This window comes from Sorex araneus, chromosome X (genome assembly GCF_027595985.1).
Source record: "Sorex araneus isolate mSorAra2 chromosome X, mSorAra2.pri, whole genome shotgun sequence".
NCBI lineage: Eukaryota > Metazoa > Chordata > Mammalia > Eulipotyphla > Soricidae > Sorex > Sorex araneus.
Genome location: NC_073313.1, coordinates 166,736,833 through 166,762,243, shown reverse-complemented (window position 1 = coordinate 166,762,243; position 25,411 = coordinate 166,736,833). Strand labels below are relative to the sequence as shown.

At 59.2% G+C, this 25,411-nt stretch overlaps 2 protein-coding genes across 2 annotated transcripts in view; one reads left to right on the top strand and one right to left on the bottom strand.

Moving 5' to 3' along the window:
• The window catches only part of LAMC2 (laminin subunit gamma 2), a 30,041-nt gene extending 19,634 nt beyond the window's left edge, over positions 1 to 10,407 (top strand). The window contains exons 15-23 of the mRNA XM_055121421.1: positions 546 to 625; positions 985 to 1,137; positions 2,117 to 2,261; positions 4,105 to 4,254; positions 4,743 to 4,857; positions 5,680 to 5,879; positions 6,527 to 6,685; positions 6,768 to 6,867; positions 8,213 to 10,407. Of these exons, the coding sequence (XP_054977396.1) occupies positions 546 to 625; positions 985 to 1,137; positions 2,117 to 2,261; positions 4,105 to 4,254; positions 4,743 to 4,857; positions 5,680 to 5,879; positions 6,527 to 6,685; positions 6,768 to 6,867; positions 8,213 to 8,466 (1,356 nt within the window). The 3' untranslated portion in view covers positions 8,467 to 10,407. The remainder of the gene's footprint in view (positions 1 to 545; positions 626 to 984; positions 1,138 to 2,116; positions 2,262 to 4,104; positions 4,255 to 4,742; positions 4,858 to 5,679; positions 5,880 to 6,526; positions 6,686 to 6,767; positions 6,868 to 8,212) is intronic.
• Positions 10,408 to 17,739: 7,332 nt separating this feature from the next.
• On the bottom strand, positions 17,740 to 25,411 carry NMNAT2 (nicotinamide nucleotide adenylyltransferase 2). Its single transcript, XM_055121229.1, has 6 exons — positions 25,210 to 25,411; positions 24,486 to 24,530; positions 23,074 to 23,150; positions 20,248 to 20,349; positions 20,063 to 20,130; positions 17,740 to 19,420 (listed from the first exon to the last, which is right to left on the bottom strand). Exons 1-6 carry the CDS (start codon positions 25,409 to 25,411, stop codon positions 19,318 to 19,320), a joined length of 597 nt encoding a protein of 198 aa, XP_054977204.1. The 3' UTR covers positions 17,740 to 19,317.

Genomic DNA, 25,411 nt, shown 5'->3' with positions numbered 1-25,411 from the left:
TGGGATGCCAGGAATCGAACCCGGTTCAGCCACATGAGACAAGCGCCCTCCCTGCTGTCCTAACCCTCCTGCCAACCCCCGCCCTATAGAAATCCCCCTTTTGGTCCAGAGCCATAGCCCAGTGGGGAGTGCATTGGCCTTGCACGCAGCCGACCCGAATTCAATCCCCGGCATCCCCTAGGGTCCCCCGAGCACCGCCAGGAGTGATTCCTGAGTGCAGAGACAGGAGTCAGCCCTGAGCATCGCCGGGTGGGACCCAAAAGCAAAAGAAAAAACAACCAAACAAACAAACAAAAGAAATCTCCCTTTTTTTCTAACACCTCCGGAGAACACTTCTGAGCGTGGGCCTCCGTGTCCTCGCCATAAATTATTTCTTTCTGGTGCGAGGCCAGGGCTGGGCCGGGATCCTGGTCCCGTCCCCCCCCCCGCCCCCCGCCCCGGGGCTTGGCCCGTGCGTGGCCCGGGACAGGCTGTTCTGAGCGAACAGATGCGAGTTTGTTTAGCGTCCCGGGCCAAACCCAACCGAGCCGACTTCGTTCCCACAGAACATCCTCCCCGCCGACCGCTATGAGGGGCCGAACGGCTTGAAACATCTGGCGCAGGAGGCCACGAGGCTGGCGGACAGGTGAGCCCGGGGGGCGGGGAGGGGGCCAAGGTTAGGCGCCGGGCGCGGGGGGGTGCACCTTGGGGACTCAGGGACCCCTTAAGTCTCGGGGGGAGTGTTGGTGGGGAGGTGCTGGGGGCGGGCGGCAGCTGGGCTGTGACGCTCCTAGACTCCCCCGTGAGTCACCGGGGGGCCCCCCCGGGGTCCGTCCCTCGCGATCTCGCTGGCGGGTGGCATGAGTCAGAGCCCAGCTGCCGGCAGCCTTCTAGAACCTTCCACACGCCAACAGCCCCCTTCCTCCTGTGTCCCGCACTCATCACACGGCTGAACTCTGACTCCCCCTCCCCCTCCCCCCGACTCTCGCTCTTGACCTTGTCCAGCCACGAGGAGGCGGCCAGCAACATAGAGCGGCTGACCCAGGAGGCCGACGGCTACTCGACCCAGGCGCTGTCTCTGGCTCGTCAGGCACAGCAGGGCGGCGGGGGTGCAGACGGGGACCTGGAGGGGCCCCTGGTGCAAGGGCTCCGGGGAAGGTACGTATGGGTGGGTCCTCAGTGGACCAGTGTATCCCCCCCCACCCCCAGGGGACAACAGGCTCACGGCCCAGATACCTGGTTTTCAGGATAAGAAGCGACAACGCGGGCCAGAGCATTAGCACCACGGGGAGGGCGTTTGCTTTGCACACGGCTGACCCGGGTTCGATCCCCGGCATCCCCTAGGGTCCCCCAAGCACCGCCAGGAGTGATTCCTGAGTGCAGAGACAGGAGTCAGCCCTGAGCATCGCCGGGTGGGACACAAAAAAGCGAAAAAGAATTGGGGAGGTTGGGGACAGAGCGATTGTGTAGCAGGGAGGGCGTTGGCCTGGCATGCGGCCGACCCGGGTTCGATCCCCGGCATCCCATATAATCCCCGAGCACCACCAGGAGGGATTCCTGAGCACAGAGCTAGGAGTCAGCCCCTAGCCTCGCTGAGTGAGGCCAAAAAAGGCTAAAGCATTGACCTGATGTGCACAAGCACTAAACATTTCAGCTGCAGGGGGCTGGAGTGACAGCACAGCGGGGGGGGCGTTGGCCTGGCATGCGGTCCAACCCGGGTTCGATTCCCAGCATCCCATAGGGTCCCCCCGAGCACTGCCAGGAGTGATTCCTGAGTGCAGAGCCAGGAGTCAGCCCTGAGCATCGCCGGGTGGGACCCAAAAAGCAAAAAAAAAACACAAAAAACAATTTCAGCTGCAGCGCGGGGGGTTGAGATCAAAGCAGCGGGGTAAGGTGCTGGCCTCACTGGCAGCCGACTGACCCCCACAATGGAAGTGACCCCTGGCACGTCCAGGTATAGCCCCCAAAGGTGGTCAAAACCAGCCCCGCTAAAATAAGTCGCTGGTCTTGCGGTCGTGAACGGGAATAGTGACCTCGACCTCGGAGCACTCGTGCACGAGTCCAGGCTAGATGGCGGGTCACCCAGCGGCTTCCGTAGGGGAGTGGACACTGGACCCCCTCTCTCCACTGCCCACAGGCTGGAGAAGGCCGAGGCCCGAGCCCAGCAGCTGACGCGGGCGGCTGCCCACGCCACAGCAGAGGCGGACGGTTCTTATCAGCAGAGCCTACGGCTCTTGGAGGCGGCCGCGCAGCTCCAAGGGGCCACCGGCCAGTCGTTCCAGGTGAGAGGGGCCTCTGGGCCGTGCCCCGTGGATGCCCAGCCAGGTGCTATAGTTCTTCCTTTTCTAGAAAAAAAGAGAAAGTTCTAGAAACCCTGACACCCTCATTCATTCAGGCTGGCAACTGCCTTCTATGTTAACATTTCTCCTCACTGTTCATTTCCTTGCTCTTTTACTTATTTGTTTATTTTGAGGTGGGGGGCTGGGTTTGGAGATGAAGCCAGGGGTTACTCAGTGCTCAGGGAGCACTCCCAGCGGTGCTCGGGGGCCCCTGGGGGTCCCAGTGGTGGAAATGGGGTTGGCTGCGTGCACGTGTTCCGTCTCTCTGGTCTTTTTCTTCATTCCTCAATTCTAATCTTGGTCCCCCAGAAGTGGCCCGGGGCCTCAACCTAGAAGTGGCCCCGGGGCCAAACTTCTGTCTCTTCCTGAGCTCTGGGGTCTGTTGGAAGTGCTGGGAAATCTCTGGGCTTGGTTCGTCACTGACATTTGGGTCACAGTTTGCCGCTGTTTCTGGATTGGAGCGACAGCACAGCGGGGAGGGCGTTGGCCTTGCACACGGCCGACCCGGGTTCGACCCCCAGCATCCCATAGGGTCCCTTGAGCCCACCCAGGGTGACCCTGAGCACAGAGCCAGGAGTCAGCTGTGAGCATCGCCCGGGTGTGACCCCCAAACACAAGCCAAACAAACAAGTTTGGCGTTGTTTCGGCCACCAATTCCTTTAAGGCTCCAAATGTATTAAATTGGGGGTTGAGGATGTCGCTCAGTTACAAAGCACAGGCCCTGCCTGTGTCCCCGCGATTCCCAGCATCGAATATGGTCCCCCAGCACTGCCAGGGGTCACTTCTGAGCTGAGCACAGAGCCAGGAGTAGCCCCTGAGCACTGTGGCTGAGTCCCCAAATCACAGCTCTTCCCGCTGCACCTAAATAAAAACTCTCAAACAAAATTAATTATGTGGAGAGCCACTTTCTACCTCCAGAGAAAGGCATTCACTACGGTTTTCACAAACATGGCCCATCTTTTTATTATTATTATTATTATTATTATTATTATTATTATTATTATTATTATTATTTATTAAAAACACGCGGAGCTGGATCGATAGCACAGTGGGGAGGGCGTTGGCCTTGCATGTGGCCAACCCGGGTTTGATTCCCAGCATCCCATAGGGTCCCCCGAGCACTGCCAGGGGTAATTCCTGAGTGCAGAGCCAGGAGTCAGCCCTGAGCATCGCCGGGTGTGACCCAAAAAGCAAAAAAATTAAAAAATTAAAGAAATTAAAAACACGCGGAGCTGGAGCGATAGCACAGCGGGGAGGGCGTTGGCCTTGCACGCATCCGACCCGGGTTCGATCCCTCCGCCCCTCTCGGAGAGCCCGACAAGCTACCGAGAGGATCCCGCCCGCACGGCAGAGCCTGGCAAGCTCCCCGTGGCGTCTTCAAGATGCCAAACACAGTCACAACAAGGCTCACCATGGAGACGTGACTGGTGCCCGCTCGAGCCGATCAATGAGCAACAGGATGACAGTGATACAGTTGTTGTTGTTGTTGTTGTTTTGGCTTTTTGGGTCCCACCCGGTGATGCTCAGGGGTTCCTCCCGGCTCTGCACTCAGGAATCACTCCTGGCAGTGCTCGGGAGACCCTATGGGACGCCGGGGATCGAACCCGGGTCGGCCGCGTGCCAGGCCAGCACCCTCCCCGCTAGGTGCTCTCTCTCAGCCCCGCACCTGATTTCCTATTCAGCATCGGGCCCGCCTGCTGGTTCCCGGGCGTGGAGGGGGCAGGGGGCCCGGGAGTGCGCGGGCAGCAGGGCCACGGTGCCGACTCGTCCCCATCTCTGGCCGCAGGCGGAACTGAAGAGACTCCAGCAAGGCTCGGATGCTCTCTCCAGCCTGGTGTCGCGGCAGACTGACGAGTTCAACCGCGTGCGCCAGGACCTGGGCAGCTGGGAGGAGGCAGCCCGCCGGCTCCTGCAGGATGGGAAGGACTCGCGCCAGGTGGGCTGCTCCCCCCCGCCGTCCCCCCTGTCCAGTTGCTTGTGGAGACGCGGGCGTGGCTGTCGGGGCTGCAGTGCCCACCCTCAGCTCTCCTGGGTGTGGCCTCCGCCTCGTCCACTTTCTCGGACCCGAGACAGCGGCTTGGGGCCCCGTGCAGATGTGCCAAATTGGGGCTGGAGCGGTAGCACAGCGGCCCTGGTTCGATCCCCGGCATCCCCTAGGGTCCCCCGAGCACCGCCAGAGGTGATCCCTGAGCACTGAGCCGGGAGTCAGCCCTGAGCATCGCCAGGGTGGGACCAAAAGGCCAAAAGAGGAAGAAAATGCAATTAAGGGGATAATCAATTGAATCTGTGATTTGTTTGAGGCCCCCTGGGGACGGGGCGGGGGGGGGGGTCGGGGGGCGAGCGCGGGGAGCGGGCGGCTCCTCTGCTGGAGCTCGGCGTGGAGGGAGCTCGAGGGCCATGCCCACGGTGTCTGTCGCTTCACAGAAGTCGGAGCAGCTCCTCTCCCGCGCCAACCTGGCCCACACCCGGGCCCAGGAGGCCCTGAGTCTGGGCAACGCCACCTTCTATGAAGTCGAGGGCATCCTGAAGAACCTCCGAGGTGTGTGTGTGTGTGTGTGTGTGCCTATGCGTGTGTGTTGGTGTACGTGTGCATGCGTGTGTACATGTCCGTGCATGTGTACACATATGTGCACTGTGTGTATGCATGTTTGCATGTGTGTATGCGTGTGTGCGTGTGGATGTGTGCGTGGGTGTGCATGTGTGTGTGCGTGTGTGGCATGTGTATGTTGCTGTGCGTGCATGTGCGTGTCTGTGCATGTGTGTTCGTGTGTGTTGGTATCTGTGCGTGTGTGCTTGTGTGTATGTGTGTATGCATGTGTGCTTGCATGTGCCTGTGTGTGCATGTGTGTTTGTCTGCATTTGTGTATGTGTGTGTGCGTGTGCATGTGTGTGCGTATGTGTGTGCATGTGTACATGGGTGTGTGCATGTGTGCACATATGTGTGCTTGTGTGTGCCTATATGTGCGTGTGTATATGTGTGTGCATGTGTGTGCTCATATGTGCATGTGTGTATGTGTGTGTGCGTGTGCATGTGTGTGTGCATGTGCATGTGCGTGTGTGTGCCTATATGTGCGTGTGTATATGTATGTGCATGTGTGTGCTCATATGTGCATGTGTGTATGTGTGTGTGCGTGTGTATGTGTGTGTGCATGTGCATGTGCGTGTGTGCATGTATGTGTGCGTGTGTGTGCATGTGCATGTGTGCATGTATGTGTGTGTGCATGTGTGTGTGTGCATGTATGTGCGTGTGTGTGTCTGGGTGCCGGCCAGGGCGCCTTGGGGGGGGACGCCCACCTCTCAGGTGGGCTGTTCCTTCCGCTTTGCTGTCTTCAGGGTCTTCATTTCGTTCTGTCTGTCCCAGAGTTCGACCTGCAGGTCGGGGACAAGAGGGCGGAGGCGGAGGAGGCACTGCGGAGGCTGGGCCTGGTCAGCCGGAAGGTGGCGGCCGCCAGCGACAGGACCGAGCAGGCCGAAGGGGCCCTGGCTGGGGCCGTCGCCGACACCCAGCGGGCGAAGCTGGCAGCCGCCGAGGCCCTGGAGATCGCAGGCAGGATGGAGCAGGTGAGGGGGGGCTGGGCACGGAGCAGCCCCGGGCGCAGGGAGAGAGGGGGACGGGCCCCCCCGGCCCCGGGACCCGGCCCCGTCCAACCAACGCAGCTGCCGCCCCCTTGGCTGCCTCTTCCTCCCTTTCCACTCCCTTCCTAGGTTGTTTGATTTTCTGTTTGGCTCCCACCCGGCGGTGCTCAGGGCTGACTCCCGGCTCTGTGCTCAGGGCTGACTCCCAGCTCTGTGCTCAGGGCTGACTCCCGGCTCTGTGCTCAGGGCTGACTCCAAGCTCTGTGCTCAGGGCTGACTCCAAGCTCTGTGCTCAGGGCTGACTCCCGGCTCTGTGCTCAGGAAGCACGCCTGGCGGGGCTCGGGGGACCCTGTGGGATGCCGGGGGTCGAACCCGGGCAAGTGTGGAGGGTTCAAACAACAGCACAGCGGGGAGGGAGTTGGCCTGGCATTCGGCCGACCCGGGTTCGACCCCCGGCATCCCCTAGGGTCCCCCAAGCCCCGCCAGGAGTGATCCCTGAGCACAGAGCCGGGAGTCAGCCCTGAGCACCGCCGGGTGTGGCCTCGCCTGCCCACACCTGCGAGGCCCGCGCCCTGCCCGCTGTCCTGTGGCCCCACCCACCTCACCCCCTCTCCTTGTCCGCCCCCCCCAGGAAATGGGGAGCCTGAACTCGAAGGCCAACGTGACAGCGGATGGCGCCCTGGCATTCGAGAAGGGGCTGGCCACGCTGCGGGGGGAGCTGAGGGACGCGGAAGGCGTCCTGGACGGCCGGGGGCAGGCGCTGGATGCGGGGGCGGACACCGTGCAGAGGGTGAGTCTCCTCGTCCCTCCGGGGGGGGGGCGCGCATGATGGGGGGGCTCGGAGTGGGGGCTCACGCGTCTCTCTCCCTCAGGTGATGAACGAGGCCCAAAGGGCGGAGACAAGGGCCAGAAGCGCCGGTGCCGCCGTCCAGGACACGCTGGACGCACTGGACAGTATCCTACAGCTGATAGGTACAACTTTCTGGACCCCCCTTGGGCAGATGGGACTCCCCCTCCTCTCCCCCCTGCCCACCCCCAGTCCGAGACTATCTTTCTAGAACCTTCCTGCAGGGCCCAGGTGCCTGGGGCTTCTGGGTATTCTCTGGCCTCGCTTTTACCATCTCTAAAATGGGTTGAAATGTTGTTGGACGCTGGCTTCTGCGGCCGTGTCGGGGACGCGACATTCCCCGTGCCCCCCTTGGGGGTGGAAGTTCGGAGGTCGAAGAGTGGGTGCCTTTAGGGCCGTGGGAGAAGGTGCTGGCTGCCGCCTCCTGTTTCAGCCCTGGTCAGTGTTCTAGGCAGTGGCATCCCGGCTCTGCACTCAGGAGTCACTTCCTGGTGGTGCTCGGGCCTCTGGGAGGCCGGGGATTGAACCCGGATTGGAACCCTGCCAGGTGAACGCCCTCCCCGCCGTGCTAGGACTCCGGCCCCTCCGGATTCATTCTTGGCCAAACCAAAACTCGCCTTCTGCGAGCCACCAGCTCCAGCCCTCCGGGCCCCGGGGTCCCGTCTCTGTCGCTAAGACGTAACCGGCACGGACTCAGCCGCCATCTTTGACGGGAGTCAGCACACAGCTAGGCCGCGGGCAGGGGCCAAGGCGAATGCTTACATCACTTCCTGACGGCCGGGTCAGGCCCCAGAAGGCAGAGCAGAGCCGTCAGTGCACCCTGAGCCCCAGGCCAGTGAGTGGCCGTGCAGTAGAGCCAGTTACCAGAGAGGACGGTGGGGAGGGCATTGGCCTGGCACACAGCTGACCCGGGTTCGATCCCCAGCATCCCATAGGGTCCACCGAGCACCGCCAGGAGTGATTCCTGAGTGCAGAGCCGGGAGTCAGCCCTGAGCATCGCCAGGTGGGACCCAAAAAGCCAAAAAAAAAAAAGGGGCACAGCAGGGAGGGCGTTGGCCTGGCATGCGGCCGACCTGGGTTCGATTCCCAGCATCCCATAGGGTCCCCCGAGCACTGCCGGAAGTGATTCCTGAGTGCAGAGCCGGGTGGGACCCAAAAAGAAACAAAAAAGATCGAAAGGAGGGGCTGGAGTGATAGCACAGCGGGGAGGGCGTTGGCCTGGCACGCGACCGACCCAGGTTCGATCTCCGGCATCCCCTAGGGTCCCCCAAGCACCACCAGGAGTGATCCCTGAGCACAGAGCCAGGAGTCAGCCCTGAGCATCGCCGGATGTGGCCCCCAAACAGGCAAAACACATCGACTCCGGCTCTGGGGCTTGCCCCGAGTTCTCTGTGGGTCGGGGGGACTCAGAACGTCAACCCCCCACAACACGCCGCCATGTTCAGCCCCTTCTCCTCCCCCGCCCCCCAGACCAGCCCGGCGGCGTGGACGAGGAGCGCCTGGTCCAGCTGGAGCTGAAGCTGTCCCGGGCCAAGGCGCAGGTCCAGACCCAGCTGCGGCCGCTGATGGCGGAGCTGGAGGAGCGGGCCCGGCGGCAGAGCGGGCGGCTGAGCTCGCTGGAGCACAGCATCGACACCGTGCTTGCCGACGTCCGCAACCTGGAGCACATCCGGGACCACCTGCCCCCCGGCTGCTACAACACGCAGGCGCTGGAGCAGCACTGAGGCAGCGAGGGCCGGCTGCTCGCCGGAGACACCTCAGAGTCTTCCCCGGCTGGGAAGCAAGCAGCCCTCTGGGTGGGGGGCCCGGGGAGGGCTGACCAGGTCCCTCGAGGGCTCACGGGATTGACGGACTCACTGCTCGGGCATTTGCGCTTCCAGGAAGTCCGTCAATGCATGGGGGGGCCACAAAGATGGCCCAATGGTTAGTGCACATGCCTGACACGTGGCCAAGCCGCCGCCCCCACTCCAGGGGGGGTTCCCCTGAGCCCCACTAGGAGTGATCTCTGAGCTCAGAGCCAGGAGTCAGCCCTGTGGTTCCACCCCCACCACCCCCGCCTTCCCCTCAAAAATTAATAATAATAATAATAATAGTAATAAAAGGGAAAAAAAAGGAAAGGAGCGGGGTCCAGAAGTACGGCTACTTGGTGCTAAGTGAGCCCCCGAGTCCTGGGAGAATAATGGCGATTCTATTTATTTTTAGTTTTGAAACTCGGTCCAGGTGCCGAGTTCTCCCTTAAGTCAGAGCCGGGCGTCTCGGGCGAGGGAGAAAAACCAACTCAGGCGTCTCCGGCCCGCTGCCCTCTGTCTGCCCAGCTGGCCAGCCCCCGCCCCGTCCCCCAGCTGGCAGGCACGGGCAGTGAGGGGTGGGTGAGGGGGCGGGTGTGAGGCTGGTGCCCTGCGGGGCCTTCTGGCCTCATGCCCAGGAAACCGTGCCAGCGTCTTAGGTGAGAAGCTGGGGGCCAGAGCCATAGCACAGCGGGGAGGGCGTTGGCCTGGCACTCGGCCGACCCGGGTTCGATCCCCAGCATCCCCTAGGGTCCCCCGAGCACCGCCAGGAGTGATCCCTGAGCACTGAGCCAGGGAGTCAGCCCTGAGCATCGCCAGAGTGACCTTCCCCCCTAAAAAAAAAAAGTCAGAATAGGGAAAGGAAGGAATAGCGGCATAGTTTAATGCTTCCCAGCTCAGGATGTCTTCCCCACCCCCGGCCCTTGGTCCCTCTTTCCCAGGAATGTTGCACGCACCCCCTCCGCACCCCCACACCTCCCAGGGTGCACTTTGGGTTTCGGCCACACCCAGCTGACCCCGGTTTGTGCCTCCATCCAGCTGTCAGCCCTCCCTGCTCTGCCAGTGGTCAGGGCATGCGAGCTCCGGCGGAAATTGCTGGAAAACCCTAGAAATTTCTGGAAAACCCCAGAAAGTTCTGAAAAAAAAAACAGAAATTTCTGGAAAAAATCCAGAAGTGCCGGCAGCTGAGCCAAGAACCCACCCCCTCAGTTTCCACTTTTTTTGTTATTGTTCTTTGGAGGGACTCACACCCAGCAGTGCTCAGACATCACTCCTGGCAGGGGACCCTGTGGGATGCCGGGGATCCACTCCCCCATGTCTTTCTAAATAAAGAGCAATCCTTCTTTGGGGGCCGAAACAGGTTCTAATTTATTGATCTCTGAGCCTAAGGTGGGCACCCCAAAGCGGTGGCGAGAAAGGGCAGAGGACTCAGGGCTGGCTCTGCGCTCAGTGCTCACTCCTAGCGGGGCTCGACTGGGATGCTGGGGATCTCTCCAGCCAGAGCACTGTTGGACCCACGCTCTCTCTCTCCGGCCCCACCTTTCCCGGCCATGAGACTTTGGCAGTTCAATGGGGAGATCGTGAATATGTTTGGCTTTTAACATCTGGTAGCACCGTCCCACTGTCAGTTCATCAATCGGCTCGAGCGGGCGCCAGTCACGTCTCCATGGTGAGACTTGTTGTGACTGTGTTTGGCATCTCGAATACGCCACGGGGAGCTTGCCAGGCTCTGCCGTGTGGACGGGATCCTCTCGGTAGCTTGCCGGGCTCTCTGAGAGGGGCTGAGGAATCGAACCCAGGTTGGCCGCGTGCAAGGCCGACGCCCTCCCCACTGTGCTATCGCTCCAGTCCCAACACCTGGTATAAAATAAAAATAAATGTCGATTACGAAGGCTAACATCGTCGTGCTTCTTGACCGTGGCCATGAGGAGAGGGAAGCATTTGGGGAGGGGGGCTCTGATCCTGTCCTCAGAGACCACCCCACCCTCCCCACCCTGACGGCTTGGCTTTAACCTTCCGGGGGAGTCTTGACCCCAGCCTGCCTGGGCAACCTCAGTTTCACCCTCCACCAACCGCCCAGGAAAACATGGGTACGAATTTGGTTATTTCATTAACGTGTGGTATCCCAGGCTGGAGAGAGAATACAGCGGCCGAGACCCGGGTTCGATCCTGGGTTCTGACCCCAGGAGTGGTCAGAATCCGGAGTGAGCCCTGAGCATCCCCGGGGGTGGCCGCAAAACCAAACAGAAAGAGTTTATCTCTCGCCATGTTTAGTCGAGAGGGGAGGGCGTTGGCCTGGCACGCAGCCGACCCAGGTTCGATCCCCGGCATCCCCTAGGGTCCTCCGAGCACCACCAGGAGTGATTCCTGAGTGCAGGCAGAGCCGGGAGTCAGCCCTGAGCATCGCCGAGTGGGACCCAAAAAAGAAAAAAAAAAAAAAGAAAGGAAAATGAAACTGCCCTTCCTTCAAACCACAAGGCCGATGTTGCAGCCGCTGAAGGATGCGGGTGATTTTTATGGTCCCCTGGGGAGGCTGGGAGAGGTGGGGGATGGCCACTGTTTGGAACGCCTCAAGGACGACGGAATATTTATCGTGTTCTTTTTGGGGTTTGGCACAGCTGTGGGAATAACTTGGGACTCGGGCTGGGATCCACTTTTTTCCACCTGGAAAGCACAGCTGGAAAGCTCTGTCGGCCGTAGAAAAATAAAAAGAGAAAAAAAGAAAAATATACATAGGCATTCTGTGGCAGGGGGCCACACCCGGCGATGCTCAGGGCTGACTCCCGGCTCTGCACTCAGGAATCACTCCTGGCGGTGCTCGGGGGACCCTATGGGATGCCGGGGATCGAACCCAGGTCGGCCGCGTGCCAGGCCAATGCCCTCCCCGCTGTGCTATTTCTCCAGCCCACCAAAAAGTATAGATAGAATTTTTAATACCATCAGCCACGCAGATGTTCGCTAGGAAATTGTTTACTTAGGGGACACAAGAAAAGAGACTAGGGGCTGGAGCGATAGCACAGTGGGGAGGGCGTTTGTCTTGCACACGGCCGAACCGGGTTCGATTCCCAGCATCCCATAGGGTCCCCTGAGCACCGCCAGGGATAATTCCTGAGTGCAGAGCCAGGAGTAACCCCTGTGCAAAGCCAGGTGTGACCCAAAAAGAAAAAAAAAAAAGAAAAGAAAAGAGACTAAGCAATAATAGTGCATCAGGCTTGAATGTGGCAAACTGGGTTTAATTCCTGATGTCCCACATGTTCCCCTGAGCCCACCAGGAGTGATTGCTGAGCCAGGAGTAAACCCAACCCCCAACTCCCCAACCCCCCCTTAAAAAAGAAGAAGAAGAAGAAGGAGGAGGAGGAGGAGGAAGAGGAGGAGGAGGAGGAGGAGGAGGAGGAGGAGGAGGAGGAGGAGGAGGAGGAGGAGGAGGAGGAGGAGGAGGAGGAGGAGGAGGAGGAGGAGGAGGAGGAGGAGGAGGAGGAGGAGGAGGAGGAGGAGGAGGAGGAGGAGGAGGAGGAGGAGGAGGAGGAGGAGGAGGAGGAGGAGGAGGAGGAGGAGGAGGAGGAGGAGGAGGAGGAAGAAGAAGAAGAAGAAGAAGAAGAAGAAGAAGAAGAAGAAGAAGAAGAAGAAGAAGAAGAAGAAGAAGAAGAAGAAGAAGAAGAAGAAGAAGAAGAAGAAGAAGAAGAAGAAGAAGAAGAAGAAGAAGAAGAAGAAGAAGAAGAAGAAGAAGAAGAAGAAAAAGAAAACGTGTCTGCATGTTCTGATTTCGTTGATGACTCACGTTAGTCTAAGATCGGGCGTGAAAGCAGTGTTTATACCTGGTTTTAAACAAGCGCTCAGGAAGAGGGGTGAGAGGGGAAGTGTTTGGCTTTGGATCCAAAATAACCTGCGTAAATACAATCAATTTAGGAGAGACGTCACGCATCATTGTAGCATGTGTCACTGAGCTACGTGGGTCTACAAAAAACCAGGTGGCTCCACAATTACAAACAGCCCTTTTGAAAGAAGAGATTCTTAAAGGCAAAAAAATTTTTCTTTTTTTTTTTTTTTTTTGCACACACACACACACACACACACACACAAACTATGACCATAAAACTAATTAGGGTTGCCAGGAGATAGTCCAGGCTTTAAGATTTTTTTTCTTTGGGGGGAGGGGGCGTGGGTTCCCACCCGGCGATGCTCAGGGCTGACTCCTGGCTCTGCACTCGGGAATCTCTCCTGGCGGTGCTCGGGGGACCCTAGGGGATGCCGGAAATCAAACCCGGGTCGGCCGTGTGCAAGGCCAAGCCCTCCCCGCTGTGCTGTTTTTCAGCCCCTGGGCTTTAAGATATTTGCCTGGCATGTGGCCAATCCCGGTTCGGTCCCTGCCATCCCATAGGGTCCCCGGAGCACCGCCAGGAGTGATCCCTGAGCACAGAGCCAGGAGTCAGCCCTGAGCATCACTGGGTGTGGCCCCCAAACAACCAAAAAAAAAAGGTAAGAATGCCTTAAATAGGCTGACAGGGAATTTCTCTCTCCCCTTCCTGCCTGGGTTTAGCTAGTGACTGTCACCAGGCCTAACCCTGCACCGTATCACGGCTGAAATGGAAATTAAAATTGAGTCACCACAGGAACAACGAACAGATGAATCCTTTTTGGCTCACAGAACGAATGCTGTGAGTGACTGTTTGTGCCTGGAGATCTCTCAGAACTTAAATCAAGGCTTTATATTTTTTGGGGGGTGGGGGCTGGGATTAGCGGAATGACAGTATTTGGTGCCGAGGTTGTGCCAGCCGCACTGCAAGGCCAACACTCCGTGTGACCCCTGTACATCTCTCTGGCCCAAGATTTTATTTTTTTATTTTTTTTTGCTTTTTGGGTCACACCCAGCGATGCTCAGGGGTTACTCCTGGCTTTGCACTCAGGAATTACTCCTGGCGGTGCTTGGGGGACCATATGGGATGCCGGGGATCGAACCTGGGTCAGCCGCGTGCAAGGCAAACGCCCTACCCGCTGTGCTATCGCTCCGGCCCCTGGCCCAAAATTTTAATTTTTTTTTTTGAGAAGGGGTACACACCCAGCAGTGCTCCTGGCTCTGCACTCAGGAATCACTCCTAGCGGGCAGTGCTCAGGGGACTATATGGGATGCTAGGATTAAACCCAGGGGACCGGAGCGATAGCACAGGAGGAGGGTGTTGACCTTGCACGCGGCCAACCCGGGTTCAATTCCCAGAGCCAGGAGTCAACCTTGTGGATCGCCGGGTGTGACCCAAAAACCAATAAATAAAATAAAATAAAATAAATAAATAATTTTTTTGGGTCACACCCGGCGATGCACAGGGGTTACTCCTGGCTCATGAACTCAGGAATTACTCCTGGCGGTGCTCAGGGGACCATATGGGATGCTGGGAATCGAACCCGGGTCGGCTGTGTGCAAGGCAAACGCCCTACCCGCTGTGCTATTGCTCCAGCCCCTAAATAAAAATTTTTAAAAAATAAAATAGGGGTAAAGACACTTAGCGTCATATCCGCAGGCCTGGGACCACTCCCTACCTAACACCATAGCTGGTCTCTGAAACTCCGTCAGGAGTGACCCCTCCGCACAGCCAGGCCTGACCCCCCAAACCAGAAAATCAGCAAAAATAGAATAAAACTTGCCCCCGTCTGAAATGAAGTAATCATGGTGAAGGCTATGAGGGGAACGGAATGAAGAGAAGATTTTTTTTTGTTTTTGCTTTTTTGGGGTCCACCTGGCGATGCTCAGGGCTGACTCCCGGCTCTGCACTCAGGAATCACTCCTGGTGGTGCTCGGGGGACCCTATGGGATGCCGGGGATCGAACCCGGGTCGGCCACGTGCCAGGCCAACTCCCTCCCTGCTGTGCTATCGCTCCAGCCCCCAAGTATTGCCCTCTTAGGAGATTTCTTCTCTCCTGGGTCAAGTTTGACCAGGCACGGGAGGGGCTGGGTGGGTCAGTGGTTAGAGCTCTAGACAGGGGTTCCGTGCCCCTGGCACCCCATATGATCTCAGAGAGACCCCGCCAGGAGTCAGCCTTGAGCACTCACTGCTGGGTGTGGCCCCTAAACCAAGAAAACAGAACAACAAACAACAACAACAAAAAAAACCTAGAAAAAAAATCCATCATTCTTGGCCCCCAGGAGAAGATTCCACATGCCAGCCGCAGACAGGAAGACCAGAAGCTCATCGCATAGTTCTGTTTATTGACATAATTGGAACATTTTGCCGTGAAAACAAACCATTCACATGACAAACTCGGGCTGGCCCAAGCCTTGCATGGTGGCAATGATTTTTTTGGGTTTTTTGTTTTGTTTTGTTCTTTTTAATGATTCCCTGACAGGGAACCAGCTGCTTCTCAGAGGCAAATCTTCCAAGTGACCTAGGATGGGGACTTAAAAAGCGATTTGCACAAACAGATCCTACTCAGGCCTCCCTCTCTGGCCAGTTGGATACCGCCTCGGGCGGGTGCTGGACCTTAGAGGACTAAGGAAGCATTAACCCCTTCCTAACTCCGGGCTAGAGCGATAGCACAGCGGGGAGGGCGTTTGCCTTGCACACGGCCGACCCGGGTTCGATTCCTCCACCCCTCTCGGAGAGCCCGGCAAGCTACCGAGAGGATCCCGCCCGCACGGCAGAGCCTGGCAAGCTCCCCGTGGCGTATTCGAGATGCCAAACACAGTCACAACAAGTCTCACCGTGGAGACGTGACTGGCGCCCACTCGAGCCAATCGATGAGCAACGTGACAACAGTGACCGTGATGCAGTGAACTCCCGGGAAACAGCCAAATACCCCAACTGGCCCCGTCTGAGAAGCTCGGAGCTGCGGGCAGCTAAGGGAGGGACATCCACCGGCCCTGACCCACAGCTCCGGAATCTGCTAGTGTGAATACGGGTTAGTCGCTCGTCAGGTGGCCAATTAATTCACTTGCGTCACCCTGGGTCTGTCCATCCGCTTCCTGGGTCAACCGTCTTGCCGTGGCCTTGAAACCATGGGTCCTCTGACAACTTATTCTCTGAATCTGGGGGAACCCACACACCCAACAGTGCTCAGGGCTGACTCCGGGTTTTGTGCTCAGGGAAGACTCCGCGTTTTGTGCTCAGGGAAGACTCCGGGTTTTGTGCTCAGGGCTGACTCCCGGCAGTGCTCAGGGCTCAGAGCCGGACTCCTGCATCCCGCCCTCTTGGTCCATCTTCCTGGTCGATCCCGGTTGCTCTCTGCCCGGGACACACACAAGGCCTGTTCCTCTCCGGCCTGGCAGGTGTGTTTGGGGAAGAGCCATCGGCTGAGAAGTTGGTTCTCCCGGCCCGGCCCCACCTGGGACGGTGCTGGCAGCGCAGTTCTGACTTCTGAGGGTAGAGAGTCGTGCCCGTCTTTCTGCAGAGCCCGAGAACGCCAGGCAGGGGGTGGGGAGTAGGGGGGCGGGGGATTGGTTCAGCTGAACCAGGAAGGACGTTCCTCACTTTCGAAGCTCTAAGCCTGCGTGTCAGGTCCCTCGGTGATACGTTCCCCCCTGCTAAGTCCTTTCTAGGGCTATGAAGACAATGTGAGTGACAGGTAGGATCCCCACGCTGATGCAACACCCCCATCCAAGGGGGCCATTTCCGGAACAGTCAGATTTCCTCCCCCCACCCCAACCCCATCCTTTCGGCCGCCTTCAGAGGGACTTTTAAAATTTTTACTTAATCAATTTACTTATTTAGCTTTTTTTTTGGGGGGGGTCCCACCCGGCGATGCTCAGGGCTGACTCCCGGCTCTGCACTCAGGAATCACTCCGGGCGGTGCTCGGGGGAGCCTAGGGGATGCCGGGGATCGAACCCGGGTCGGCTGCATGCCAGGCCAACGGCCCTCCCCGCTGTGCTAACGCTCCGGCCCACGTCTCAGAGCCCCAGAGACGAGTCCATCAGGGGTGACCTTTGCAGGGAGGGGCGGAGCTCGGAGGAGAAGTTTGGCGCAGGGCTGGACTCTGCATCACTGACCTTCTCGAGGGCGAGGGTGGACGGGGTCCCCGGGGAAGGGTGGGGAAGGGCCGGGCTAATCCACACCCCAGAGCTCTGTTCTCTGCCAGTGATTGCAGCAAGCTGGGTTTGTTGTTTGGGCTCCGGGCCACATGTGAGTTTTTGTGTTTTTTGTTTTTTGCTTTCTGGGTCCCACCCGGCAATGCTCAGGGCTGACTCCTGGCTCTGTGCTCAGGAATCACTCCTGGCGGTGCTCGGGGGACCCTAGGGGATGCCGGGGATTGAACCCGGGTCGGCCGCGTGACAGGCCAATGCCCTCCCCGCTGTGCCTGAGTTTTCTTTTTTTAATGGGGGGGGTCATGAGATGCTGTGGGGGCCGGGGGGAGTCAATCCCGGGCCTCTAGCCTGCCAAGGACAAGCTGCTGCTTTCACACGTTTCTGGGAACTGGGGGACCCGCCTGCACGCACCCAATTCACAGCCACACCTCCCCGCACCCCTTGCACTGTGACCTTGAAAGGGTGTGACCCCCCCACCATAACCAGATATTCACCTGGTCAGAATGAGGGGGAGCAGGTGGGGTGCGGACTCGGGGGTCCGGGTTTTGCTCTCCTGTGTTGGTGGGGGACCCCGGGCCCCCTCCACACACACACACACACACACACACACACACACACACACAAAGGCACACACACCCGTCACCCGCTAGGGTGTGGAGCGTCATCTGCAGGACGTGGCCTGAACCCCACTTTCCAGGCTGGTTCTGGATTCTGTGCGTTGGGACCTCACGCTTTCCTCCCCCCGTGGGTCCCCCCCCAACAGGAGCCCCCCACCCCCCACACACACATTCTGCCCTACTTGGGGCTGAATCCAGGTTTGGAACCTTCTAGAGCAAACCAGACCTTGCCCACCTATGGCGGGGTCCTCTCGAAGCTTCCACTGGGGTAGATCTCTCCATCCCGGGGGGGCCTTCGAGCCCCCCCAGTGTGTGTTGGAAGAACAATCACGATTTTGTAAGCAGGTGGGGGCGGCCTCAAGTCCCGGCCAGGGAACTGGGGGTGTGGGGACCCGAGGGGGGTGGGTTGGTGGGTGGGAAGCAGGTTTTTGAATCACATCCCAGCCCTTCCCGGCCAACACCCCGAAAGCAGAGTGTGGGGGTGTCGGCCGCGCGAGGGAGGTCCGGCGGGCCGGGCCAGCCGCACCCTCTCCCCGCGGTGAGCTGGGCTCTCTCCGGGCCGTAAATCACTCAGCCGGCACGACTCCAGGGCACACACATTCCTGGCATGTTTTATTTCAGCGAGGACTGCGTGGTCGTGTTCGCAGTGGCAGGAATGCGGGCAAGGGCGCCTCAGTCTTCCGGGGACCCCCGAGGCCCTGCGGAGCTGGCCCAGGGCCAGGCGGGGCCTCAGCTCCGGGGGCCGGGGGGCGCCCGACCCTTCAGAGCCCCCTCACCAGCCCGCGGTTGGATCTGGGTCTCACTGCGGACCCCTCACCTCCGCCTGGCCCCGTGGGTGGGTGCGTGTGTGAGTGTGTGAGTGTGTGCTGAGTGAGGCTTATGTGTGCACATATATGTGCATTGGTACAGTATGTTGTGTGTACTGTGTGTGTATATGTGCCAGTCTGATAGGTACAGAGTATGTAAGTGGCATATGTGTACAGTGTGTGCATGTGGTATACACAGTGCCATGTATGTACAGCTATGTATATGTGGGGTGCTTGTAGTAGGTACAGTATGTATATGTGACGTGTCTACAGGTGTATGGGGTGGACGGGGTGTGCAAATGTGGTATGTCTGTAGGTGAAGCGTGTGTTCACGTGGCATATGCGTGCATGAATGTGTGGTGTGTGCAGTGTGTATATGCAGTGTGTGTGCAATGTGTACATGCAGGGTGTGTGTGTGCAGTGTGCATATGTGGGGGGTGCTGTGTGTATACTGTGTATTTGTGGATGTGTGCAATGTGTATACATGTGCGTGCATGTGTGTGTGCAGTGTTGACACTGTGATCCGTGGGGGGTGTGGTGTGTGCAGTGTGTAGATGTGTGTACAGCGTGTATACTGTGTATCTGTGGGGTGTGTGGTGTGTGCAGTATGTATACACGTGTGTATACTGTGTATCTGTGGTGTGTGTGCAGTGTGTATACATGTGCATGTGTATACTGTGTACATGTGGGGTTTGTGTGTGCTCCACGTATACATATACTGTGTGTATATATATACTGTGTACATGTGTATATATATACTGTGTACATGTACACATACACATATACTATGTACACGAGGGTGTGCAGTGTGTATATGTGTGTGCACTGTTGTTTATGTGGTGTATGCCGTGTATATGTGTGTGTGCATGTGTGTGCAGTGAGTGTGTATACATGTGCATGTGCACAGTTGTACACATGGGGGTGTGCAGCGTATGCGTGTGCATGTGTGTACACAGCTATGTGCGTGTGCGTGCATTGTGTGTGCGTGTGCGTGTGTGCGGCATGTACACCGTGACCCGTGGTGTGTGTGGTGTGTGTGCGGGGACTCCGGGGCCGAGGAGGAGGAGGAGGTGGAGGCCTCACCCTCCGGCCAGTGCGGGGCTGGCGCGGCCCCACCCACGCGCAGACAGAGCCACGACGCGGACGTCATGTGGGTTCTCTGGGGAGCGACGCCCGGCCCGGAGGAAGGTCCAAAGGAAAAGAGACGGAACCGAAAGGCGGGAGGGGGGCGGCCGGCCCAGGGCATGCTGAGGGCAGGCCGGAGCGTGGGGGGCCGCTCCCCCAGCTGCCCCCGGCCGGGGCCCGCGGGGCGGGGTCGGGGGCGGGGCCGAGCACAGTCCGAGAGAGCAGGCGGCGCTAGCCCGAGGCGTTGATGTAGAGCTGGCTCTGCAGGATGTAGTCGATGACCGGCTGGGCCAGGTAGTCCACCACGTGGCCGTCCCCGTGCTGCAGGGCCAGCCTGGGGAGACGGACACTCAGGCCAGGCCCCGCCCCCGGGGGGGCCCCTACCCCCCCACTCAGGCGCTCCAGCTTTGCATTACGTTTTCTCGGTTCCTGCTTCTGCTTGGGGGAGGGGAGGGTTTGGGCCACCCCCCGCCCCCTGGCAGTGCTCTGGGGCTACTCCTGGCTCAGTGCTCACGGGGCTGTTTATCTGTGGGGATGCGGGGATGGGTACCTGGTTTGGGCTGCATGCAAGTGACGGAATTCCTGGAACTGTCATATTTTATTTATGATTGGGGGGAGGGTCCCCCCTGGTGGTGCTCAGGGCTGACTCCTGGCTCTGCACTCAGGGAGCACTCCTGGCTGTGCTCGGGGGACCCTAGGGGATGCCGGGGATCGAACCCGGGTCGGCCGCGTGCCCGGCCAACGCCCTCCCTGCTGGGCTGTATCTCTCGGGTCCACATCTCTCTCACTTTAAACGCTGACCGCGTCCTTCCTAATTCGATTTTCCCCCACCCGAAGGCTCCCAGACCACCTGGGCCCCCTCGGGCCGGCCAAGAACATGGGACAGGTGTCTAGGAAGCCAAGCTGATGGGCCCACACACGTGAGGTCCCCCCGGGGCCGCCCCAAGGATGGGTCGGCGGGTGCCCGCCCTCATACCTGCTCTTCGTCGAGCTCACCACGGACATGGGGTGGTTGATGTCGTCCTTCACCACCATGATGTTGTTCTGGGGACACGGCAGAGAGAGAGAGAGAGAAGGTCACCCGCCACTGCTGCGCTCCCATCGGCCACACCCCCCAGAGAAGGTTCCGGAACACTCCAGGCTCTCCGAGGGAGCACTCACTTTGTATTTGCGGAGGATCGAGGAGTGGTTCATGATGCGGTCGGTGTCAGCGGCGTCCCGGGGGACCACCACGATCCCAAAGTCCCCGACAATCACCTCCATCTGCGGGGGGGGGGGGAGAGGGAGAGAGAGAGAGAGGGAAGGAGGGAGTAGCGGAAGGAGTCTCGGTGAGGTCAGACTCTAAAGTCCCCCCAGCATCTCCTTAGCGGGGACCCCAAGCTTTCACCCCAAAACAAGAACATAAAAAATTAGGGCCAGGGGCTGGAGCGAGAGCACAGCAGGGAGGGCGCTGGCCTGGCACGCGGCCGACCCGGGTTCAATCCCCGGAATCCCCTAGGGTCCCCCAAGCACCGCCAGGAGTGATTCCTGAGTGCAGAGCCAGGAGTCAGCCCTGAGCATCACGGGGTGGGACCCAATCAAGAAGAAAGAAAGAAAGAATGAATGAATGAATGAATGAACTACATTTAAAATCCGGGCTCTGGGGAGCTAGTTCAGGGTAAGGCTGAATCCCTCATCCCTGGAGCACAACTGGGGGGGTTCACGGCTTACTCCTGGGCGTCCTCCCGCCCCCCTTCCCATCCCCTCCCTTCCCCTAACAGAGGCGGCCGGGGGCTGGGTGAGAATTTTTTTTACCCCCTTTCCAGAGCGTGGGGTTGAGACGCGGGGAGACGGTGTTGATTCTCTCCTGGCGTCCACTCTCCCGGTCAGCCCGGCCGGGGTCATCCAGATGGTCAGCCCCCAACCCTCCACCCTTAGCCGGTCCCATCTCGCCCTGGGCAAGGCCAGCCGGGCTCTGCGTGCCTCTCTGGCGCCCCCTGGGGGACAACTCCTGTCTCCAGCCCTGTTTGGGTTTTGTTCCAAAGAACCTTCTAGAAGCCACTTTCAGAAGCCCCAGCGGGAGGGAGCGGGGTGGTGAGGGGCTCTTGAGACCAGAGTCCCCATCAGGTCAGGAAGTGGGGGGGGACAGAGAAGGGGGAGGGTCTCAAGGCACAAACTGCAAACCAATGAACCCCCCCCACACACACACATTTTCTGAGGGAAAAAACAGAGAATTCCGGAGTCAAGGGAGGTGCAAGCTCCGCCCCCAGCCCTGTCCGCACCATTTGGTAAAAATCCATCAGAGGGGCCCGAGCGATGGCACAGGGGAGGGCGTTGGCCTGGCACGCGGCCGACCCAGGTTCGATCCCCGGCATCCCATAGGGTCCCCCGAGCACCGCCAGGAGTGATCCCTGAGTGCAGAGCCAGGAGTCAGTCCTGAGCATCGCTGGGTGGAACCCAAAAAGAAAAAAAAAATCCATCAGAACCCACAAAGTTTGCCTTTGCGTCTCCCCTGAAACCCCGCTGGGGCACAGACCCTCCCCCCCTACCAGCCTTCCTTCCATTCTTTGGAACCTTCCCCACAGCTGGTGGCTCTGAGCTGGCCCGTGGTCAGTGGTCAGTGGTCAGCGGTCAGCAGGCTGGCTGGAGAAATCAAGGCTAGGACAAGCCCAAGCCCCATCCCTCCTGGGTCGGCCCCTGCTTCTGCTGTTTCCCCTTCAGGCTTTTAATCTTTCGGTTCAATATTGACTCTCCTGCACTTGAAAGCAGCAAGTCACACTTGGGGCAGGCGAAAATATTTCATTGTTCTGCTGAGGGCTCCCAAGTCAAACGTTTCCAACCTCTCCCTGGCGGAGGAGAGAGTGTCCCAGGCCGGGTGTGTGTGTGTGTGTGTGTGTGTGTGTGTGTGTGTGTGTGTGTGTGTGTGTGTGCGTGCGCGTGTGCGTGTGTGTGTGCATGTGTGTGTGTTGTGTGTTATTCAGGAGATCCCAGCCCCAGGATGACAACTCCCCCTGAACTATACAGGGTGCTGGGGATCGAATCTAGGTCGGCTGCATTCAAGACAAACACCTGACACGCTGCAGTATCTCTCCGGCCCCTGAAAATCTTTTTTTTTTTTTTTTTTTTTTTTATGGATTTCAAGACACACCAAGCTGTCATATGCCAGTTCACGATATTAACTTATGAAGGACATTATTTTTTTTTTCTGCGGCTGCGGTGACTCCAGGGCTCGGCTCCCGCGCCCGCAGCCTCCCGGGCCGCGCCGCCATTATTTCATGAGAAACACCCTTCCATGCAGATACGGTGTCTACCAGGAATGAAGGCAGACCTATGAAACTGGAATTGGGGAGGGAAAAAAACAAACAGAGAGGCCCAGAGAGGTTGAGTGACTTGAGCTCATCACACAGCAGCACTGGGTTCCCATCAACGTGCTCTGGGGGTGCCAGCTCGCCTAGGTTCAGGCCCCAGATGCACAGGAACAGCTGTCTGGGAGAAAAGGGGGTGCCACTGGCAGAACACCCCAGAACTGAGGGACTCATAGAACATTCTAGCACTAGGACATTCCAGAACTGAGGGACCCTCAGAACAATCCAGAGCCAGAACACTCCAAAACCTAGGGACTCTCCAAATGTTCTTGAACCAGAACATTTCAGACCCAAGGGACTTGCAGAACATTCTAGAACCAGGGATTCATGGAACATTCTAGAACCAGAACATCCCAGAACCGAGGGACTCTCGGAATATTCCAGAGCCAGAACACTCCAGAAACGAGGGACTCTCAGAATGTTCTAGAACCAGAACATTTTAGAACTGAGGGACTTGCAGAATGTTCTAGAACCAGGGAACTCATGGAACATTCTAGAACCAGACCATTCCAGAACTGAGGGGCTGGAGTCCAGAGCTGAGGCGTGCTTGGGGGGGCCAAGGTCTAAGACCAGAGGCCCAACTGCAGGTGACCCTCTGCCCCCTGCCCGTCACCCTGCCCCTCTGCCCGCCCCCGGGACTCACGTCGGCCTCGTTCCAGAGCCCGGGGATGCAGAAGGACTCGAGCAGGTCGCTCCCACACAGCAGCAGGATCCGCAGCTCTGGGGGGCAGAGGGACAAGGGTCGGCACCCCGGAGCCCCGGGCCCACCAGCCTCCCACCCCAGGGCTCGGGCGGGAGGACCCTGCTCCCTGGGGACCCTCTAAGGGGAGGTGGGCGTAAGGCAGGAGGGCGGGCAGGGAGGATGGAGCCCCCAGCCCCAGCAGGGCCTGCAGGTGCGTCCACCCTGCCCCGGCTCTCACGGTGGGGCCACTCGCCCCAGCCAGGAATCCCGGCCATGTGCCTCCCCCCCCCCCCCCGCAGGGGCCAACCCGAAAACAGCCCCTTGGGGGCTGTGCCTTTGTGGGGAGGAGGAGCAAGCTCTCCCTCCCTCCCTCCCTCCCTCCATCCTTCCTTCCCTCCGTCCTTCCTCCCTCCCTTCCTTCCTTCCCTCTGTCCCTCTCTCCTTCCTCTTTCTTCTCTCCCCTCCTTCCTTCCTTTCTCCCTTCCTTCTTTCCTTCCTCCCTCCCTTCCTTCCTTTCTTCCTTCCTTCCCTCCCTCCTTCTTTCCTTACTTCCTTCCCTCCCAACTTTCTTCCTTCCTTTCCTCCTCCCTCCCTCCCTCCCTCTGTCCCTCCCTCCGTCCCTTCCTTCCTTCCTTCCCTCCGTCCTTCCTCCCTCCCTTTCTTCCTTCCCTCTGTCCCTCTCTCCTTCCTCTTTCTTCTCTCCTTCCTTCCTTCCTTCCTTCCTTCCTTCCTTCCTTCCTTCCTTCCTTCCTTCCTTCCTTCCTTCCTATCTTCCCTCCTTCTTTACTTCCTTCCCTCCTCCCTCCCTCCCTCCCTCCCTCCCTCCCTCCCTCCCTCCCTTCCTTCCTTCCTTCCTTCCTTCCTTCCTTCCTTCCTTCCTTCCTTCCTTCCTTCCTTCCTTCCTTCCTTCCTTCCCTCCTTCTCTCCTTACTTCCTTCCCTCCCAACTTTCTTCCTTCCTTTCCTCCTCCCTCCCTCTCTCTCCGTCCCTCCGTCCCTCCCTTCCTTGCTACACCCAGCAGTACTCAGAGCTGACACCTGGCTCTGCACTCAGGAATCACTCCTGGCAGTGCTCAGGGGACCCTATGGGATGCCAGGGATCGACCCGGGTCGGCCGTGTACCAGGCCAACGCCCGCCCCCTGCCCTAGCCCCCCACCCCCACCCCCAGCCCAAGGAGCCTCTCCCTGGATCATTGTGCATTTCTTTGGAATGAGGCAGAGCCTCTGACTGGGAACCCCGGTCACTCCAGCGTCCTCTCTCATGCATCGGGGGGTCCTGCGGGAGCTTCTGAGGGGGGACATGGAGGACCCCCAATCGTAGGAAGAGCCACAGCTCCGAGAGTCCAGTGTCCCCGTTGTCCCCGTCCCACTCACCGATCTCCTCGTACCGCATGACCGTCCCCAGGTTTGCGTTCTCGTCTGTGGGGGACAGAGAAAGGCCAGAGCCTTAGGGGACCTCCGTCCCGGACCCCAAACACGGGAGAGGGGCCGGGGGAGGTGGGATTGCACAGACGTTGGGTGACCACTTGCCCCGGGAGCTGGACGTCCCCTTTCTTCCCGGGAGCTCAAGACGCGGCTTGTACCCAGAACTGTCTGTTCTGTTCCGAGCTTTCGGAGACTCTCCAGAAGAACGTCCCCGGGTCTTGGGGGATGGTGGGGGCGGTGGACCAAAGGACCCCCCCTCTCTCCTTGGGGGTCCCCCCCACATCCCGGAAGTAGCCAAAAAGAGCAGGTGCAGTTATTATTATTATTTATTTTATTGAATCATCGCGAGATACAGTTACAAGTAGGACTGAACCGCAATCCTGAGCGCTTTGTAACTGTATCGGCAGGAAATGTAGCGAGAGAACTGCAAAGCTGCAGGAGAAGGCAAGAAAAGAGGGAAGGAACAAGACCCAGAGGATGATGCCGGCGTCCCCCAGATGGGTGGACGAGGAGTGGGCGGGGAGGGCGGGGGAGGGGGGAGGGGGCAGCCCAGGGCAGGTGGCTCAGGGCGGGGACCTTCTGGGCCACCTCTGTCCTCTCTCAGCTCTGCCTGGGAGCAGCAGCCGGGGGCAGGGGCAGGACGAGGGGCAGCGGGGGGTGGCCGGGGTCTTACCCACGAAGGTGAAGCGTTCCACGGGGGGGCGCACGCAGCAGATCCGGCTTAGGCTCTCGCCCACCTTCCCCAGGATCTTGGCTGCGGGAGAGAAAGGAAGGAAGGGGTGGAGGGAGAGGGTCCCCTGGGTCTCACGGGGGGGGGGGGGGGGGGGGAGGGAGGGTGAGGACAGAGAGCGGGGAGAGGCCAGCAAGTGGCTCAT